Raw genomic sequence first — 22,332 nt, forward strand, 5'->3', positions numbered from 1 at the left:
CTCAGAGCTGGCTTAATTCCATTCCCCCTGAATTCAGAGGTAAAATTTCCATTGATGTTGATGGGAGCAGGTAGGCTAATGCTGAGTGCTTCTGGGAAAAAAATCACCCTGTTCCTCAGTGGGAAAGGTAAAGCTAACCTTATTTCTTCAATCCTTTTATGTATCGATATGATCATTGGGTATCCAGATGTTAAAAAAGAACATTGAGTGACAAATGCATAAAATAATGGAGAATCTTTAGTTTTAGCTGGCTTGCCTGCAATAGCAGGGGATTGGACTGGATAACCCAGGAGGTCCCTTCCAATCCTACGCATATGTCCCCTAGTTATACTACACATATGCCCTTACTGATAACATAGCTTTTAGATATTTGACAGTAAAGTAAAAGAAAGGCTTTCCCATTAGCAAGGAATAGATATTTCTTTTTCTTTTCTTTTCTTTTTTTCAAGATTCCATTCCAAGTGAGAGACAAACATTTCTTTTTCTATATTTCTTTACATTCCAGGTTTATTCAAGAGACATTATTCACAAGCACATATACTGCAGGTATATGTCTGGTAGATTTTAGGAATGGTAAGACACTAGGAGCATGAATCAGCAATAACCCTAGCAAACAACAACATGGCTAAAAAAATCCCAGTGTGATTTCTTCTTTTAATATCAAAGCCCTGGATGTTTCAATCCAAATCTCGAATATTGAACCAAGCCGTTCACACCAGAACATTTGGTACAATGACAGTCCATTTACAAAAAACACAAGATGCAAAGAGTTGCAAATTTACCTACGCTTGATTTCTGAGATATGGATGGCAAGATGCAGGAGAAGTATCCGTGCATCTGAAAAATGTTACATCGAACAACCAAGTAATTTTGTGCTTCAATATTTTGATTGAAAAGTCTCCTTATCCAGCATAAAGTCTGCAAATCTCTGCTGGAGCTCCTTCTCTCGCTCTTGCTGCCGCTGCACGTCGTCTTTTAGACACTAATAGGAAAACAAAAAGTAACAACTGGTAAATTCTCACATGATTTACACTATCACATACTGAGTTAGCATGGGTTGTATTTTTCCTTGAGACCAAAGTGTGTTGTCTGAGATGGATATGCTATTTGATTATTAGAAACACAGGAATTGCTATCCTGGATCAGAGCTGTAGTCCATCCAGTCCAGTGTATTGTCCCAGAGCAGCCAGCCCCAGCTGCTGCAGAGGAAGTGTAAGAAACTTTACGCATGTATGGGAAGATGTGCTCCCCACATTAGGTCTCCTAATCCCTGGTTCAATTAGTTTAAAATCCCATGTCTGAGATTTAATGTCTCTTCCAAAATCTGTTTGTATTCGTTATTTTTAGCTTTTTAACTCTTGCCAAGTTTTTGGCCTCAATGACATCTTGTGCCAAAGGAGTTCTGCACTTCAATTACATTGTGTGAAAAAGGATTTCCTTTTATTGCCTTTGCCAGTTACAACTACAGCCGACTGGAGGATGATGACAATTTTCGTTTGTGGCAACTTTCAAGGTTACAAGGTTTGCTTTCATGCACACTGGAGCAAGTTGAGAGTGATCAGACTATGTGTACACCTAGAATGCTACACCGCTGTCGCACTCCTCCCCAGGAGGCAGTAGATAGGTGGACAGAAGAATTCTTCCGTTGACCTAGCACTGTCTATACCGGGGGTTAGATCAGCATAGCTACATCCTTCCAGGGCGTGGATTTTTTCACACACCGGAGAGACGTAGAATGCTGATGTAAATTTTCAGTGTAGACCAGCCCTGGGGTGAAAAAACAGCTCTGAATCAGGCACAGCAGGGTCTCCCACATCCCGGACCTGTGCCAGAACCACTAAGCAATAGAGATTGTCTCTGTCTCTCTAAAACGTCATCAAAACCGATACGTCTCCACAAAAACATTTTGGCTTTGACAAAATAGCAGATTCCTGACTGACTAGTTCTTGTATTAACCTAATGACACAATTTTAAAGACCAGCCATTCTTATTCTGATTAACAAAACTCTTCACAATTTTCCTGTGTGCACTATTAACTATAGTTTCCAACTCAAAGGATAATTTAATACCAGTCGCTCCCAACCTATTGGCATACTACATCAGGTTACCTGATTAAGATCCTGGCTGTAACTTCTCATGCCTGCCATCTCCCACTTGGTTGTGTCCACTGCAGTCCACAATGAGATTGGAGCTGCTCCAAACTCCAGCACATGACACTGACTAGCAGCGTTTTTAACATGTGGCCACTAGTGGAGTTTTTTGCGGCCATGACAGCCTCTAAAGCAGGGGCACAGACTGGGAGTGGGGGGCAGAGCAGCAGCCCCTCTCTGCAGCACCCAGCTGTTATCAAGGACAGTGAGATGCACTGCCTTGGTGTTTATGCTGCCACCGCCAGCAGGGATCATCAGCGCGCTGTATCGTGCAGCCTCTTTGGACGCTTTGGGCAGCACTTCCGAAGACACAGGGGCCAATGTGCTTGGCACCGGAGACGGATCTTGTCAGTGAAGACGGCTGCAGTGTTCTCTCGCCAGAGCATGTGGAGCCTGGGACTCCACAGATGGCCGTTGAGTTCCTGACCCACCTTCCCTGGGGAGGGCTCTTGATGAAGGGCCACGGGAGGCAGGGACAGAGATACGAGTTTGTCAAGAGGAGCCACCAGCAAAAGTTGGTGGCTGGACTCTGAAGCCACCAAAAATTTTGTTGTGAGAACCCCATGACTAGAATGTTCACTATCGATTGACTATGACCAGCTTTGGGTTCAGAGCAGATTCATTCAAGGAGGGCACATAGAGCACTAGTCACCTGACCTATTAACATATGTAACAATGTCTCTCTTAGAAATCAAAATCTGGCCATTTAAGTGCAGCAGAAAAATAAGTGATACTTTTGAACCACAGGACATACACTGCTCCATAAAACGGTGATGCATTTAGGACTCCAAGGCAGTGCACGCCAAAGATTTTGGATAAAACAATACGGGAAAAAGTGCAGGGAGTTTGCAGTTTGTTAAATGAAATTCCCTACTTAGATATGGAAATACATCCAGTTCTCGTAAACTGCCTTAAGTAAGACTGCTGATGATACTTCACAAAACTGGGACAATTAGTGAGCAATCAGCACCAGGTTTTTAAAGCATGCTACAGAAAAGTAACCGCACAGAAGAGTGATGTATGGATGATGTTCCACCTTTCCTTCCCCTGAATGCCTTCCAGATAGTTTGCTATGTTGTAAAATAAAAACAAGATCTTTCTAATTGCCAACACTGCACACACAGCTTAGTATCTGACAATAAAGTAGCTTCTTCCCATTTTGTACATCTTCTCCTACTATACGCATTTGGAATTAAACTTAGCTGTAATTTCTTTTTTTAAATACAAGAGGGAGAAGAGAATACAGTGGCTGTTCTGCAGTCACCTTGACCAGCTCAGATCCTACATGAAGCCGATATTTTCTTATCCCTATTTCCCATTTTTCCAGTTATATGCATAAGAAATCCTTTTCAATGAAAACAATCTTATCCAAACTGGACCTTTTCCATTGTGTAGGAATAGATGAAGAACGCAGGCACTTAATTTCCCATGATGTTATACTACACAGTAATATACCCATTCTGCTATGGTTCCTCTACCACTTTTTCTTTTTAATTTTTATTTAAACATGACCATAACCTTATTACTCTTTGTTAAGACTAACAAATGAAGAGATAACAGGCCTATCTACAGCTAGTGTAAACTGTCATAGCTCCATTGACTTCAGCAGTGGATCTATCCCAATATATTATAATAGCAAACTAAAAATAACTAGGTAACATATAACTTCTGCTAAATCAAACAGTCTGAGATTAAAAACCCCAAACAAAATAAAATAAACACGGGTGGGAGAAGACGCAGCAATAAAAAGATCAGCCTCAGCTTTAACATGATCCAGGATCTCAGATACTACAGTGATGGGAAACAGTGTAAGAACCTGGATAATTATGCAGAAGAAAGAACTTGACATTAATTTTAAAAAACGTATTATTAAAAAATTAATGTAGCCAAGGAGCAGCATCAGCCCATGCAAATTTAACACTATTAAACAAACACTTCTCTGTTTCTGTGCTGCTACACGGTCCACTGAAGTGGTGTTCAGGAATCCTACCTCCAGTCTCCTGGGAATAGCAGCGTCTTCATGTTTCTTTAACTCTTCAAAAGTACGTAACTCCAGGTAAGCCTGTTCAATCTGGTCCCACAAATCATTTAACTGTTTCATGAGTCCCATTGCCCGAGACTGGTAACCACCAAGCAAAATCTTCATCTTCTTTTCCATCTTGGCAGCCCTCTTAGCTTCTGTTGTCATGTGACCTCTGTTTATCTGTAGAGAAGAAACCAATGTGTGTATTACTGATGCAGAACAATGCTAAATCTTTCTATTTCTCAAGTGCACTGTAGGATAAGCACTTTCTATAGTTCAACAATCCAAGACAGATGAGACCATAGGCACCGACTTCTGGCATTGGTGGGTGCTCGACTCCCCTCTGCTCCCGGCCCCACCCCGCCGGTGGGCGGGAGTGATATGGTGCTGCTGATGTATTGCTGTGGCTCTTTGGCAAAGTACATTGGTAAATTCTGGTTTCTTCTCAGACTCAGGTTGGTCACCCCTGGTTTAGTGGAACGATATCTTGCCTAATTCCCTGCCCAAACTGGACTTTAAAGCTAGAATATGAAATTTCATATTCTAACAGCATGCACAACTGCACCCCTCGCTTCAGTTGTGGCTCCATGATACACTAAAATGAGAGAAAAGAATCTGCACCATGGTAGAGGCCTGCCAGTTACCAGAATTTGATTCTTATTCCTGGGGTCTTGCAGTGAGCACTTTACACTGATTCATGGTAACACCTTGGCCCAAGAGAGTCCTGCCCAGGCCTCTAAACTATTCGGATGGTAGCCACAGTCCAGAATTAGGGTTTTCAAATGACAAATGCTAATGAAAAAGATGAAATCCAAACACCTGCCACGTAGGACATTATATATGCAGAGGAGCAAGCACAGTAATGACAATTTTTACCATTGGAAATGAAAGGCATCATAACCTGTTACGTACTGTGAGATATATGTCTGCGAGCCACAGATAGTGCCGAGAGAGAGAGAGAGAGAGAGAGAGACACCTTGCTTATCTGGGCAATATTAATTGGACCATCAAAGTTTTGAAGGATTGTTAACGCTTACACTCCTAGTCCAGCTCCAACTGATAGTATCAAAGAAATGCTCTGTGTTGAATCAGCAATTCAGTAGCACTACGAAATATCACTGAACAGAGTCTGGGAGAGATGCAGCATTTCACATCTCTATTTATGGACATATGGATTTACTTGTTGTTTTAGGCTATTTTCATGGAATACGTCTTTTCGCAGAAAGCATTGCGCAAACTATTCTAAATTTAAAAATGGGTAAAAGTCCATCTTCTCAAAATGTGGCTTCCCAGTACTAATGGTGTATTAAACAGTGCAGGAGATGGGAATAAATGCTTCTTTTAAACTGGCAATACAATCTGTAAATGCTAAAGTACAAGTTCCCAACTCAAGTAGCACTAGTCAGTGGGGTCTATTTTCTTTTAGAAATCAAGTGCTGCATTGGTAAATATCACATCTATCAAACACAAAGTCATTATTAACTGATTAACAAAAATGCAGAATACAGCATTGCTTTGTGCTAAGTCTACCCTCTGGTCTCCCAGTGCATGATGCATTTTATTGTGTATGAAGATTGTAAACACATTGGGCAAGGACCATTTTTCTAAGTGTTCTGTAGTGTGTCAAATATACTCATATAGACACCTACGTCCACGCCAATCAATCACAACCATTATAGTCACATGATCCATGTTAGGACAAAGCAGGTACTAATGCCAACTCCTTAACGAGTTTTACTCTAGAACTAAACGTGCGAATTAGAGCCTTTTACATACCAGTATTTTATTAGGCAAAATACAGAAGAACAAGGGGATTGTAAGGATGGAAACTATTAATGGGACAAGGAAGAGATTTGCGCTTCTGAGCTGCCTGGCTTGCTGTAGTGGTTAGACTGAACTGGACTGCGGCTCTTTTCAATGTATTTTCAGGGTATCTAGAGCAGCGGTTTTAAAACTTTTTCAGCTGAGCCCTGACTTTGAGTCACAATTTTTAGTTGCAACCCCCCCTCCCGCAAGCCAGACAAAAACAGACAATACCTGCCCCTCCTCTCTCAGACTTTCAGGGTGGGGGAAGGTATGTGCGATGGTCTCTGAGGGTGGAGTCAGTGCTGGGTGCGGAGGCTGCCGGGAGCAAAAATCAGCACAGCTACGCAGATGCTGACAGACTGACCCAAAGGCTGGGTGACCAACTGAGGTGAGTAAGGGGGTAGAGGGCGAGCCACTTGGCATCGCCGGCCCGAGCTGCATGGCATTGCTACTTGGCCTCCTCCAAGGGGGCATGCCCCACGGTTTGAAAACCTCTGATCGAGAGCGTATGAAGAGGTGCCCCTTTCTCAACATTTGTAAACATCTAAAGAAAAAAAATATCACATAAATAAATGAGTCCCTAATTTACCTGAGGTTACTTTATGACTAAAAAACTATGAAAACTTTAAATGTGCAGATGGTTAAATGTATCGTTGCTTCGTCAACAAACACAGTGACAGAATAAATGGACCATTTTTCTGATTACTACTACTAAAAAAACAAGTCTTTGGAATAATTTATGCTTGGATGCCACAGCATGGATATATTCATAGGTAGGTAAAGAACTCTGATATAATAAAACTCTACTTATAGCAAAGGAGTAGAGAGTACCACATTGTTTCATTGTACTGCAGTGCACAAAAGTCAACCTCCATTTATAATGAAGCTGCTCAGGGGAGGAGGCTGGAAATGACTTCACTACAAGAGAGGAGGATTGTATTGCAGAACCAGGTGTGTAATCTGTGCTTTATATAACTTCCCATTAAAATGCTGGAGTCCACAGTTCCAGCAATGACATAGGCTGACCCCACACAAACAAGTACTCCTATTTCTATGGGCATGGCTACACTTGCAGATGTAGAGAGCTTTGAGTTAAACCAGCCTTCGCAGAGTGCAGTAGGGAAAGCGCTGCAGTCTGTCCGCACTGACAGCTGACAATGCACTGGCATGGCCACATTAGCAGCTCTTGCAATGGCCATAGAGAGCAGTGCATTGTGGTAGCTATCCCAGCATACAAGTTCTTTTCAAATGGGGGCGGGGGTGGAGTGTGACAGGGAGTGTGTTGTGTGTATGTGGGGTGAGAGAGATTAGGTTTTTGGGGGGCTGAGAGCATGTCACATGCTGTCTTGTAAATTCAGACAGCAGACCTCCCCCTCTCCGCCCTCTCTCTCTCTCTCACACACAGCATTCCACAGTAATGGTTGCTTTGTCTTGGAGCAGATAAGTAGAGGGCTGTCAAATAGAGCTTTCAAAGGGAATATCCAAAACAATGACAAGAGTGGCCACTTGACTTAAGGGGCACCTCTTCATACGCTCTCGATCAGAGGTTTTCAAACCGTGGGGCATGCCCCCTTGGAGGAGACCAAGTAGCAATGCCATGCAGCTCGGGCTGGCGATGCCAAGTGGCTCGCCCTCTACCCCCTTACTCACCTCAGTTGGTCACCCAGCCTTTGGGTCTGTCTGTCAGCATCTGCGTGGCTGTGCTGATTTCTGCTCCCAGCAGCCTCCGCACCCAGCACTGACTCCACCCTCAGAGACCATCGCACATACCTTCCCCCACCCTGAAAGTCCGAGAGAGGAGGGGCAGGTATTGTCTGTTTTTGTCTGGCTTGCGGGAGGGGGAGTTGCAACTAAAAATTGTGACAAAGTCGGGGCTCAGCTGAAAAAGTTTTAAAACCGCTGCTCTAGATACCCTGAAAATACATTGAAAAGAGCCACAGTCCAGTTCAGTCTAACCCCTACAGCAAGCCAGGCAGCTCAGAAGCGCAAATCTCTTCCTTGTCCCATTAATAGTTTCCATCCTTACGATCCCCTTGTTCTTCTGTATTTTGCCTAATAAAATACTGGTATGTAAAAGGCTCTAATTCGCACATTTAGTTCTAGAGTAAAACTCGTTAAGGAGTTGGCATTAATATCTGCTTTGTCCTAACAAGGATCATGTGACTATAATGGTTGTGATTGATTGGCGTGGACGTAGGTGTCTATATGAGTATATTTGACACACTACAGAACACTTAGAAAAATGGTCCTTGCCCAATGTGTTTACAATCTTCATACACAATAAAATGCATCATGCACTGGGAGACCAGAGGGTAGACTTAGCACAAAGCAATGCTGTATTCTGCATTTTTGTTAATCAGTTAATAATGACTTTGTGTTTGATAGATGTGATATTTACCAATGAGACACTTTACCAATGGGACATATTTACCAATGGGACACTTCTGGAGGCTGATCAGAGCGCAGTAATGCAACACCTCGTTCACACTGACGCTGGGGCGCTCCAGCGGGGGCACATCAAACGTTATTCTACTTGCCGAGGTAGAGTACTAGGAGCGCTCTAGCCGTGGAGTCAGAGTGCTCTACGTGCCTTGCCAAAGTGGACGGGGAGTGAGCTAGTGCGCCCGGGGCTCCTTCAATGCACTGTAACTCACAAGTGTAGCCAAGCCCTAACACTTGATAAAGGCTGAAGTTGATAAAGGCCCAAGATACAAAGTAAAAAGGTATCCAAGTGAGATTCTTACTGAAAATACAAGTTGGATCTCAGTCACCCATAATCCAATACTTTCAGATCTTCAGAAGGTCTGAACTGAGCTCAAAGTGTCCACTTCCTTCTGGATACAGATACTCATTCTCACCTATGTACAGATTCTCAAGCTGCCATTTACCTCATGCTTTTCTGCTCTGCTTCCTGATTATCTCGGTAATGACAGACACCTCTCCCTGCCCCTCCTCACCCCCTGTAATATCTGGTGCCTCCTAAATATTTAAAAACAGAAAAAACATCTATTCCTTCCTTAACCAAGAAACTGGAGCATTCTTCACCTTTCCCTCTTCCACCCAAACTAGAAGACTTAAGGACCCCGTGGAAAGGTCGGGGAGGAGGGGGGAGGATGGGATGTGTGTGTGTCTCAACATTTTGTAACAAATTCTAAGTATTAAAAATTGCCGACTGCTGCATTAATGCCAAAAACTGCATATAATTTTAGTTCAACTTCATAAAACATTAAGGCTCAGATACTTGTCTAAAACACAAAGCTGTTAAGGAGAGGTGTGTTTAAATGCATTGTTTCCTTAAAACTGAGAAAAGGATTTCAGTAAAGTCTGACAACTGTTTTCCTCATGAAAATAACAGGAAAATTAAAAACGCTTGAAGGATTTCTCTGATGAGTTACTTATTTCCTACTGCTTCTGGGCCAATTTTGGTCATGCTGCCTGATGCACCCACTATCCTGGAATAGAACAATGTGCACAGACATGGGCAAAGTGATTCAATATCATTGGATCAGGACAAAACCTTTGTATATCTCAAAAAGACACAGGAACCTTCCCTTTCCAGGCCCTGTGTACTATATTTCTCTCTACAGATGTGCAGTGGATCTTTTGGGACCAAACCTGGAGCCACCTACAAAAGCAGTTATCAGGGAGCCCTTCAGCTGCAATCACTAAATATCAACATGTAACCTTTCCCTCTACCCCAAACTCCTGGCCCATGGTCTGCGGAAGGAGAGACCAGACGTCAGTTCTGTGGGATGAAAGTAGGGATTGGGAAGGTATCTAGAATTAGTATGTGTTAGGGAAGTTAAGGGAATGGAGATTTCCTGTAAAGTAGGAGGAGAGAAAATTGCTATGTGCTTCAGACAGGGCTGCAATCATAGATTCCAAGATTAATAGATTCCAGGGCCAGAAAGAGCCATTGTGATCATCTAGTTTAACCTTCTGTATATCACAGGCCATAGAACTTCCCCAAAATAACTCCTAGAGCAGATCTTTTAGAAAAACATTCAATCTTGATTTTAAAATTGTCAGTGATGGAGACAACTTGCTTGATAACTCTAGAGAATCAGGGTGTCACCACAAAGCTCTACCAGTATGAAGCAGCTTGTACCCCCATACCATGTGACACTGGAACACAAGTTAAATTACACCGATATTTCAAACGGACCCATGTGGACTAAGATCCCCAGGGTCCTCTGGCGCTGGGAGCTCTTTCCATGCCAGTGTCAGCAGTCAGCTGTTTTGGCTGTAGACCAAACAAAAGGTCACAAGAATTTATTTTTTAAAATAAAGTGTTTTTTCTTCCATGCTCCTTGTATTCACAAATGACTGCCATTTTTTTCTGCCAGTTTTGAGCAAAGGTCAAGTATAGAAAGTTTCAGTCCAATGAAAACTTCAAGAAGTGATTGGGAAAGAGTGGGGGTTATGTAACTTTAGGTTTCTGTGCCAATTCCCACTTTAACAAAACAAAACAGAGTCCAAGGATTTCTTGACTGGATGTACACTGTGCAAGGATGAGGGGAAGGACAGTCTTGCGGTTAAGGTACAGAACTGTGACTCAGGAATTCTGGATTCATTTCTTACCTCCTCCACACACAACTCACCAATAGCTCCAGGCCTCAGTTCCTCATCATCTTTCTTCAAGCATCTTTTTGTCTGTTTTGCCTATTCAGATTGCAAGCACTTGGGGTAGGGCCCATCTCTCACTACCTTGCTAGCATAATTGGGCCCTAATCTCAGCTGAAGACTCTAGGGCAGCGGGGTGAGCAACCTGCGGCCCACCAGGGTAATCCGCTGGCAGGCCATGAGACAGTTTGTTTACATTGACCGTCCGCAGGCATGGCCGCCTGCAGCTCCCAGTGTCCGCAGTTCACAGTTCCCGGCCAATGGGGGTTGCGGGAAGCAGCACGGGCTGGCAACCACTTCCCGCAGCTCCCATTGGCTGGGAACAGGTCTACTGTAATAAAACAATAATGGTTTGAAATAGTCTTTCTGGTCAGACAGTAAAGGCTACCATCTTCAAAAGTTAACTAATTACGTCAACTTTAGCACAAGCTCAGCTAATCAACACTACCACTCCATATGGTTCAATACGCTATAAACTTAGCACTTCACTATTATACTAAAGAGGAGCATTTCTTAATGTAGCTTGGATACAAGGATAAGAGTACTACCTGTGTACTGTATTCAATAAGGCCACTGAGTTTGACATCTCTTAAAAATTATGCAAAGTGAGATTTAAACCTGATTTACTCCGGCATCTTGATTCTTCATCGAAAAATTACTCAATAAAAATCCCCTGAAGTGAGTCATTACTGTATATAATTATATCCCAGAACTGAAAACAGACATAACTCAAATGAGAAAAGGCCAGCTAACATTTTATGTTCCTATTTAATCCAACAATCAGGAGGCCTAAGGGTGAACCACTATTTGGCACTTTATTATCTAGTACATGCCACTACTGTTTATTAACACTTATGGCAGACTGTCTCCTGAACAGTTTGGCCAAGATCACAACTAATAACTCAACAGCAGTCTATGAATGAAATATGTTGCTGGAAGTGGGGATTGTTATGAGCTTCCTTCAAGTTTCATAATACACTTTGGTTAAGATTTTTTTTTTAAGAATGCCAATATAAGATTTATATCATGTTACACCCTTAACAATATGGTACCCTGTGTGATGGGACAAGGCCAGATGGCTACAGTAAAGTACTATGGAACAGGTTAGTTAGCCCCAGGCTAAACAAATCCCTAGTACCATGGTAACCAAATGGCAGTTGCCCCAGGTTAATCAAGGCACCTAGGGCCAATTAAGATCTTTCTAGAAGGCAGTGGAGATAGCTACATTGATTAGAACATCTGCAGCCAATCAAGGCAGGCTAATCAGGGCACTTGGGTTTAAAAAAAGGAGCTCACGCCAGTCAGGTGGGAAGGAGCCAGAGGAGAGGAAGTGCATGTGAGGAGCTGGGAGCAAGAGGCACAAGGAGCTGAGACTGAGAGGGTGTGCTGCTGGAGGATTGAGGAATTATCAGACAATCAAGCATTATCAGACACCAGGAGGAAGGTCCTGTGGTCAGGATAAAGAAGGTGTTTGGAGGAGGCCATGGGGAAGTAGCCCACGGAGTTGTAGTTGTCATGCAGCTGTTAAAAGAGGCACTATAGACAGCTGCAATCCACAGGGCCCTGGGCTGAAACCCAGAGTAGAGGGCGGGGCTGGGTTCCCCCAAAACCTCGCAACTCCTGATCAGACACAGAAGGAGTTGACCCAGACTGTGGGTTCCACCAGAGGGGAAGATCACTGAGGTGAGCAAATCCGCCAATAAGCGCAGGACCCACCAAGGTAAAGAAGGAACTTTGTCACACCTGGCTTTTACCAACACACAAGCTCATAACTTTCTCAGAAAATGGTGATCCAATTAGCTAAATATTGGATTTATTTTATAAACAGAAAAAATTCGTAGGAGCCAGATCTGACTAACTTCATTAGCAATCTTTATATAAAAACACTAGATTCATTTAGATCACATCTCCTTTTAACATCCCTATGTGGAAATTACCTACTATAATTGCAGTACACTGAATAACCCGACCCATCATAATGATTGATCCCAATAAAGATAAACCTAGAGAAGTGTGATTTTAATAAAGAGTTGCTGCCTTTGATTCTCTCCCTCTCTTTTTTTTAAACTTTCTTGAAGTCTTTTCCCTCTTCCGTATTTAAATTCTCTCATTCTCCCCACAGCTCAATACCATAGTGCAGGCCAGTGGTTTTCAAACAGGGGTCTGTGGCCTCCTGGGGGTCTGCGAGCCCTTTCAGGGGGTCTGTGGAGCCTCGCCACTGAAACCTGGTGCCCCCAAGCCTCCGTGCCCCCTCACTGGGCTGACACTGGGAGTGGCGCAGGGCTGAAGCCGAGCTCTCCTGCTTCCCCATGCAGCAAGGAGCAGCACAGGGCTGAAACCCCAAGCTCCCCCTCTCTGCCCCCTACCCCCTTAGCTGGGAGCAGCATGGGGATGAAACCCCGAGCTCCCCTCCTTCCCCCGCTGAAGCCAGGAGTGGTGCAGGGCTGAAACCCCAAGCTTCCCACCCCATCTGCTGCTGGTGCCTGGGGTTGTGGCTGCTCCTCAGGTCCCAGCCCTCTTTGACTGCTCACGCAGCCGGTCAGAGTTGTCGGGGTGGCTCCAGGCCCAGGAGAGCCCTCAGGGAGTAACCATCGGCACACAGCCCCAGACAGGTGGGTGGCCTGCTGAGGTGAGTCAGGGGTCAAGATGGCGCTCCCTGCCTGGACCCTGCTGTGCAGAGCTGGCCAGAGCCTTGCTGGCCATTGTTCCCCCTCTCCAAAAAATAGAAGTCAAACTACGCCTATGCCCAAGGGTTCCCACCCCTGGTCTGGAGCCCCAAGTTCACCCCCTACGGGCTGGGCCCTGGAGTTTTTCTACCATGTTGAGGGTGGCCTCAGAAAGAAAAAGGCTGAGAATCTCTGTTGTAGGCAACATCTGTTTACGAGCCTTTCGCGCCGAACAAAAGGTGTCTAGGGGCTCCATGCTTTGGCATTCAAGTTCACAGTCAATGGTTTTCTAGAGAACAGCACAACGCTGACCAGAAAGAGAAATTCCACCACTCTGCCAGAACACAGTACAAATGCTATAGCACACTGGTCTCCCAAACAAACAACAGGAATTGAAACATTCTTTCTGAACATGGATGCATAACTAGTGTTTCGAAGTTACTTGTCCCAACAGCATTTGAGCTTATATGGCGGGGTGGTCAAATTTACTGACTCTTCAGAAATTCGAGAGCTGCAAGATATGCACAACCTGCACTGCGGGGCGGCACCTGTCAGGGCACAGGGCTAAAGTCTGGAGACCTCCCCTCTCTGCAGCGCAGAAGGCCCAAGCTCCCCCACCCCGCAATATGGTGGGTGGGGAATAGGGGGCGGGCATTAGGGGATCCATGAGCTGCTCTTTAACTGTAAAAGAGCTGCATGCAGCTGACGAGCTGTGGTTTGGCCACGCCTGTTATGTGGCATGTGTGTTTCTACTCCTAGTGGCTCAAGAGATATTGCCCGTAAAAAACAAACAAATCACATCGTTCTCCTTGTCACTGTGATAACTCCCATAGACTAGAAGTAGGATCATAGCAACCATTCTCTCAAAATGACAGCTTTGATTAATAGTATAGCCATATTTATTTATGGAATGCACAATCAGATACTACTGGTGATGGATGCCACAGAATTACCTTTTTAAATAAAATGGTATTGGAAAGCTGGGTTTCCTTTCTTTCCAACTGTAAAATATTGGTTTTTATGTCTTTGACATAAAGGATGCTAAAATCATGTGGAAATTCAAGCAGAGAAAAAGGCTGCCCGGTAAATTAGAAGAACAAAGTGCTCCATCTAGCTTCTTAGTACACAATATAATACTAATCACATGAAGTAACTGAGAGCCTAGGAGCTTTTAGGAAATGTTAGTACCCAGGCCCATAAGGCTATCACCAGATTAGCTGGAGCACCACAGCAGAACTGCAAATCACTGCATCAGCAGCAATTCGTGCCTCCTGGCTGCGTAACCTACATAATGGACTACCCTAGAGCCAATCAGGTAAGCTTTGATAGTGTTTTACACTACAGCCATTATTTTGCAATAGCTTCATAGGCAAATAGGTGGCCTCAAACCATTAGGCATTCTGATTCTTGACAGACCAGAAAATAAATTAATGTTTAATGGTTGCTGTTTGTGAAATCCTTTGATGATAGAGAGCTATGTCAGTGCTAAAAAGGATGATCTTAATTCCTAATCACACATTTTCAAACGTGTAAGCTTTGTTTACCAAAACAATACCAACTGCAATGGTTTTAGTGAAGAGTCCCCACCTCACTAATGGTAGCTGATTAAGCAACATGTAACTGCCAGCCATTTTACCTCACCTTTTTTATTTTTTATGACTGCCAACTTCCAGTTCTATTTGGATTATTGGCATGTCTTAAAGAATTCATGAGCAATGTCACTGCTGAGCACTGACGCAAACGAGTCCACTAACTGGGTAAAAGTCTGGTGCAATCCAGAGCCATCCTGTCACCGTTGGCAAAGATTGTCGTAAACTCCACCATCCCCGGAACCGACAGCCAACTGCGACCAGACATCATCACCACCAGTGAGGATCAGAAAAAGATTGTTATGGTGGACATCACAGTGCTGTTCGAGAACAGGACCCCGGCCTTCTATGATGCCCAAGCAAAAGATAGAGAAATATGCCCCTCTGTCTGAAACCTTGTGAGCTAAGGGTTACCAGGTCCAGACACACGCACTGATCATTGGAGCCATAGTTGCATGGGACCCCAGTAACAAGTGAGTGCTGAGAAAATGCGGAATCGGTCAACGCTACACACGGCTGATGCGGCAACTCATGGTGTCGGATGCAATCAGGTGGTCAAGGGACATCTACATAACACATCACTGGACATCGGCAATACCAGGAGGGATGAGCTGGAGTGCCGATGAGAAGCGCTGTCGGGAAAGTAACAAATACTTTCCTCATGGATTGTATTTCCTAAATAGACAACCAATCCAATTCTCAATTATTGAGGGACAGTCTTCACTCACTGATGTATTTTGCTTTCCACAACCAAATCTCTGTATAACTTTTCATGAGTGATGTACCCGAGTATTCGGATTCTAATATCTAAACTGTATTGTTAAATCTATTCACTTAAATTTGGGTTATTGCTGATTATGTACTCTATGTAACATATGAGTTTTAAAAACTAACTTTATATTTGCGGAAAATCTAAGCATTGTACCCAGATGTACAGACACTCCTTTCCCAATCTATGTATTATATCAATTTTTTAACATTAGCTTTAATAAAATTTTAATATAGAGAAGTTCTCAAACCATTCACTCATTATAGCCTCTTAGAATATTAACCCTTAAATGAGTGAGAGACAGTATGGCTATGGCCTAGTGGACTATTTAGGAGATGGAAATTCAGGACATCTACATTCCTTTCTCTCCAGTAATCCACTGTGTGATCCCCGCGAGACCACCTGTCTGTGAACTCATTTGCCCCTCATAATATATAAGGTAGTATCTTCCTCACAAAGGTGCTGAGGATTAAATAAAGTTCATGTAGTGCATGGAATGTGTAAAAGCACTTTGCAGGTGCTATTGTAAGTCATTCTCCCTCAAGGGGCAATATTCATAGCTAGTTTCCAACCAACTCATTTGTCTAGCACCAGTGTTCCAAAGTTTAAAGTCCTAGAGAACTGCTCACTTCTGAACAAAACAAAATGTACTTTCTCCCTTATAGGAAGACTCCATGGTCCAGTGTTGTTCAGTTCTGTAACAGACATCCTAACAGAGGGGACCTTGTGACTGCAAGGCAGAAACTACGGGAATGGCAAAAACAAAACCAAGTCTCAAATCTGTGACTTCATCTAAACGTGGAGGGCAACTGATTTTATTCTAAACCCCCAGGAAAGCTCAGATAGATTCTAAGGCCAGAAGGGACCACTATGATCATCTAATCTGACCTCCTGCATAACACAGACCATAGAACTTCCCTGAAATAATTCATGTGTGAACTAGAACAGATCTTTTAGAAAAACATCCAATCTTGATTTTAAAATTGCTAGTGATGGACAATCCACCACGACCTTTGGGACATTGTTCCAATGGTTAGTTATCCTCACTGTTAAAATGTACACCTTATTTCAAGTCTTCAACGTCTAGCCATCAGCTCGTGTTATACTTTTGTCTACTAGATTAAAGAGCTCATTAAAGAGTTTCCCATGTAGATACTTACAGACTGATCAAGTCATTCCTTAACCTTCTCTTTGTTAAGCTAACTAGTTTGTGCTCCTTGAGAAGAAACATTTTCCAATCTTTTAATCATTCTTGTGGTTCTCTCAACCCTCTCCAATTTACCAACATCCTTGCTTGTAGCATGAAAGGAAGCAGAGTTTCATAACTACTCAGTGCTCCAGGTTTCAGATGTTCACATTCTGAATGGAAAGGATGTTACACTGAATGTATTATAAACAGGAGTAATAAAATTTGGCAGTTCTGGAGCAACTTCAGGCCAGAGCTCTGTGAGTACTTTGCACACATACTTTGCACAATACCCCTGCAAAGTAGGTGTTATACCCATTTTAAAGACTGAAAAACTGAGGCATGGAGAAGTTAAGTGACTTGCTCAAAGCCATGCAGTGAATCTTTGGCAGCACGGGGCCCAAAACTGAGGACTCCTGCCTCTAACCATAAGTCTCTTCCCTCCCAAGAGAAAGTATCTTCTTATTGTGGTTGTATCTGCTGCTAAGGAACATTATCACTTCTTCTGACCCCTTTACTGCCTCCCCTCCACCTACATTGCTGGTGGTTGCTTTGTTCCGTTCCTGGAAGGGCAAGAGAAAGAGGGGCCAGGTTCCTATCCAGCCTATATGGCAAACATTTCAGATTTATTAGTACAAGATGTATGCCCATTTAGCTATGGTTCCCTTTTCCTGAAAATGTGTTTACATTGCAGGTAGAGCTGGTACCTCTGGGATTAGTCTAACCATTTGGGATACTCATGATTGGTATATGCCTTCAGCAGCTATCATGTTAAATATTATTATCAATGTATCACCATCATCAGATAACATGGAAAATGTGCCAGTTCTACTAGTTTGCCTGATAGTTAGCTCGGTGTGTAGACAAGATATCTGGAGGCTCAGGCCTTTAATGAACGTGTAGCCTGAAAAGAGGTGTGATTTTCTGCCCCAAACTATACCTCAGTAGATTTTATTCTCTACAAGTCTGCAGACACTCTGCATCACCTAGGCGACTCTATACCTGTTGCCGTGATACCTAAGACAGAAATTTGAGTACAAGCGTTTAAAGCTGTTACCACACTGGCAGTATTTCTCAGCCTTTCCTCCCATGGGTATCACCATATTTCAGCCACCCGATAAACCAGATGAGACTGAAAGATCTTGTAATTTTTCCCCATTTGTTCTTGGACAATGAAGGGTCATTCCCATTTAAAAAGTGTTCTTTTTCCCCTTCTACTCTAACCAACAGAACAATATCAGATCTGAAAACCCACTTGAAGTTTTAAGTTTTAGAGAAGACAAACCAGAGATAGTATCGGGGTAGCCATGTAAGTCTGTATCCACAAAAACAACAAGAAGTCCGGTGGCACCTTAAAGATTAACATTTATCTGAGCATAAGCTTTCATGGGTAAAAGTGAGCTTTTTTAACGCACGAAAGCTTATGCCCAAATAAATCTGTTACTCTTTAAGGTGCCACAGGACTCCTTGTTGTTTTAAACCAGAGATAGTATTTTGTTATGTTCAATAAAATAAGAGTAATTGAAGCATCCACTAGCACAGAGCATAGCATGTAACCCATAGAATAAAACTAGGGTTTTCCAGTGAAACTGAATTCGGTCAAACCTGGCTGAGTAGAGGAGCAAGAATGGCCACCTGGTCTGAAAGTTACCATCTTGCTCATTCCTACCAAGTTCAAAGTAGCAACCAACAAAGAGCACTAGCTAATGTAGCCTCAGTGCATTGTGCTTACTCAGCAAAAAGATACATTTGCAAATCTGACTGTGTGGAAAGTATAACTTACTGTGTTTTGTGGATACAATGTAACAAGAGTTTCCTACCCTGTAGACTTTGAATAACATTTATAATTTAGCAATTAACTGAAATGACGACATAACTACCACAACGGATATAAAATATTTATGTGCTGCAAGCCAGCATTATGAACCTTCTTTCTTCAAAGACAAAGTAATGCTGGCAGAAATCTGAACTAAGAAGGAAAGAAACCAACTTAAGAAGATGCTCCTGCCATCTCTCATTGCATCTGAAGTGGTGTACTTTTCACCAGAAAGTCACAATCGATGCATTAAGTCCAAAAATATTCTGCTTGAAAAAGGAGGGGGACAAGGTGTGGTATTATTTTGGCTGCACTGCTTGCCGAATACCAATGTCACATAAGTGTCACATCAGAAAATTCCAATTCCTGGTGTCACTAGCCTTACAGCTGCACATCAAAAAAATATACCAATATTCTAGAAAGAAGGGAAGGAGGGTGGTAACCTTGTAGTGAAAAAGAGCAAGACTCTCAAGTGCTGCTGCTGACTTCAAGTGACACCTTGGTCTAGTAATGTCTGTGTGTCTCGGTTTCCCCATTTATAACCTGAGAATAGCACTACTTTACCTCAAAGGAATGTCAAGAGGCTTTATTCGTTAATGTTTGTCAACTACTCTAAAATCCCCAGACTAAAATTTCACATCATTGAAGTGCAAAGTATTATTGAACCAAACATTCCAGCATTCAAACTACCATCATCATCAGAGAGTTTTTCTTATTTCTCATTATTGCTGAACAGCAAGATACCTTATCCAGGCTAAGCAAGCGGCTTTCCATAATTAACCTGCTCCTCCTGCAGAGTTCAATTACTAATGGCACAATCTGCTGTTGGTAATTGCACAATCAGTTTCACAGAGGTAAATGTCACGTCAAAATACTCATCACTCAATCTGGCAGGCAGTGGAACCAGGCGGATTATAAGAAGATGACTATTTATCCACACCATAAATCTAATTGGTAATTTCTGTGCAGTGAAGACAGAGCTAGGAATAACTGAGATTTGTTACATTAGAACTGATTGGCAAAGTGCTGAACCCTCACTGCTGCAACTGAAACAAAGAGAGCTGTGCTCCGGATATGTGAAGTGCTATATAATGCTAAGTACTCAAAAATCAAAATCAGGTCCTAGTCATTTCAAACTGGGCCCTAAAATTAGCGGATACTTTTGACCTTCATCTCTATACTTCAGTCCCCCATTCGTAAAATGGGGATAATAATAACAGCTCATCTCATAGGGGCGTTGTGAACATAAGTTAATAAATATTTGCATAGCACCCAGATACTATAGCACCTCAGAAAAGTCCATGATGAAAACAGTAAGTCTGTGTTCAGAGCAGGGTCTGAATAGCATGTAGTAAATAAAGCATAGGCCTCACATTGACGAATAAGGAGAAAAAATATTGAATCGCTGCTCATTAAGTGAACACCATCCATCCTGTTCACTGATGAGCATGCAGAAAAGAAATAAGTAATCATGTAATTAAAGACAGTATTGTAATGCATGCATAGGCACCGGCGTCCGAACTAAGTTAGAACAGGCATCCTTAATTCTAGCACTTCCTAACTTTTCAGTGCTTGACTCTACCTTAAAGTTGTAGTTTTGTGTGTGCAATACTTAATTTTAATTCCAAAGATTATGTGTATTTATACATAAATTAGATACAGTCCTCAGGCTCCAGGCAAGATGCCAACCCAGCCCTTGTCGCCACAAAGGCTGGGTGCTCCTAAACTAAGATATACCTTTTATATAAAAAAAAAAATTCTTTACAGCAGAGTTTACTGTCATTGCAACACAGCATAAAGCATTATGCAGAGCAACAGTGCACTCTGCTGGAAGACACTGAACATAACCAACATTCATGTATTAATGGGACAAAGTTCCTTAGAAGGGAACTAAGATTGTCTACACTTGAAATACTACTGCAGCATAACTCAGCTGTACTGCTGTAGTGTTTCAGTGTGGACACTAGCTACGCCAACGGAAGGGATTCTCCCACTCTGCATAGGTAATCCACCTCCCCAAAAGGTGGTAGCTAGGCTGAAAAAAAAATTCTTTGGTTGACCTAGTGCTGACTGTACTGGGGGTTAGGCTGGCTTAACTACATTGCTCAGAAGCGTGGATTTTTCACACCCCTGAGCGATGTAGCTGGGTCGACCTAAGGTTCTGAGGGGAGACCAGGCCTAAGTAGTTATAGAGTTATCTGGAGCTGAACAATTTGTGGCTCAAACATCTACCTCTTACTGAAGCAAAACTGTCTTTGGGATTAGCTTCTTGGTTTGCACTTACACACAGACACAAGGCAAACTTACTTAAATTCACTGAGTCAACCTTGCAAAGTACAAATCCAGCCTTCTGTCCTACCTGGCATGCTACTTTCTTGGTAGCGGTAGTTTGAGGGCATTCACTACCAGCAACAATAGATGTGTAGATAAAGAATTTACATAAAAAAGAAATCTTCCTTTTATCATGGAAAAATATGGTGCCTGCATTATTTAAACATGGACACCTTTAGGTTTAACATTGTAATTGTATTGTATTTTGAACTAAATCAGGTTTCCTTGAGTGTTACTGGTACTACATAGTCTTTCAAATGAAATAATCTGAAGCAAATCTTATTTTACACTATCAATGCCGTGTACTTTCTGCATTTATTATTTGCATGCATCAGTTTGTACAGCAACAAAGATGAAGAAACAGTCATTGTCTAACGGCTCTAAATAGAAAAAAGCAATTAAGAGGGATGGAATGAAAGGAAGGTTATAGCCTTGCATAATAGGGGAAGAAGGAACCTGCAGGAGAACATAGCAGGAAAGAGCATGAAGACAAAAGAAAAAAAAATCAAGTGGCTAACGAGACAGATATAGGAATAGTTGAGAACAGAGAAGAGATATAGGTGAGGGAGGGAGAGGAGTTATGCACAGCCTTGAAACAGAGGACAAGAAGCTTGCATTTGATGCTGAATGTAAGAGTAAGCCAATGGAGGGATTCAAGGAGGGGGGTAATCTAATCTAACAGGAGGACAATGCAGAACATTTTGGCCCTATGTGTTTACCTTTGAGTCTTAGCTGACATGTTTTGCTGGATTGGGACCTTTGGTTGCAGCATTTTGTATGTACCTGAGGTGAGTGAGATGACAACCGGGGAAGCCACTTTGCATAAAGCTGACAACGGCAGAAAGAGTAGTTTCACTTTCTGCTTCCCAGACCCTAGCACAATGCTGCGATATTCAGACTGCAGACACCCCAATGAAATATTGAATTCCAATCAAATTATTTTCATTAAACTGTTTTTCTCTCTCTTTCCCGTCTTCTATTCTGAACTTGAAGAGGTGTTTCATTTTTATTTTACACTTACACACAAAACCTAACATAAAGAAGTTTGAAGTTTCCTTTTTAAATGGACTGGAGTCATTGCGATCCACTCTCTTCCCTCCTTTCCTGATCACAGGAACTCATTGCCCCAGGCTGTCACTGAATCTTGTGAAGCACTTGGCCTCAAAGAGGGATTGGATGTTTATATGGATAACAAGAATACCCAGGGTTATAATGCATCCGACGAAGTGGGTATTCACCCATGAAAGCTCATACTCCAAAACGTCTGTTAGTCTATAAGGTGCCAGAGGACTCTTTGCTGCTTTTGCAGATCCAGACTAATACGGCTACCCCTCTGATACAGGGTTATAATAGTTAATGCTAAAAAACTTGTG

At 42.6% G+C, this 22,332-nt stretch overlaps 1 protein-coding gene across 1 annotated transcript in view; it reads right to left on the bottom strand.

The window, feature by feature from the left end:
- Positions 1-401: 401 nt before the first annotated feature.
- CDC5L (cell division cycle 5 like) overlaps positions 402-22,332 on the bottom strand; it is a 48,875-nt gene continuing 26,944 nt past the window's right edge. The window contains exons 15-16 of the mRNA XM_050948768.1: positions 4,141-4,353; positions 402-982 (exon numbers count right to left, since the gene is read on the bottom strand). Of these exons, the coding sequence (XP_050804725.1) occupies positions 878-982; positions 4,141-4,353 (318 nt within the window). The 3' untranslated portion in view covers positions 402-877. The remainder of the gene's footprint in view (positions 983-4,140; positions 4,354-22,332) is intronic.

This window comes from Gopherus flavomarginatus, chromosome 4 (genome assembly GCF_025201925.1).
Source record: "Gopherus flavomarginatus isolate rGopFla2 chromosome 4, rGopFla2.mat.asm, whole genome shotgun sequence".
Lineage (NCBI taxonomy): Eukaryota > Metazoa > Chordata > Testudines > Testudinidae > Gopherus > Gopherus flavomarginatus.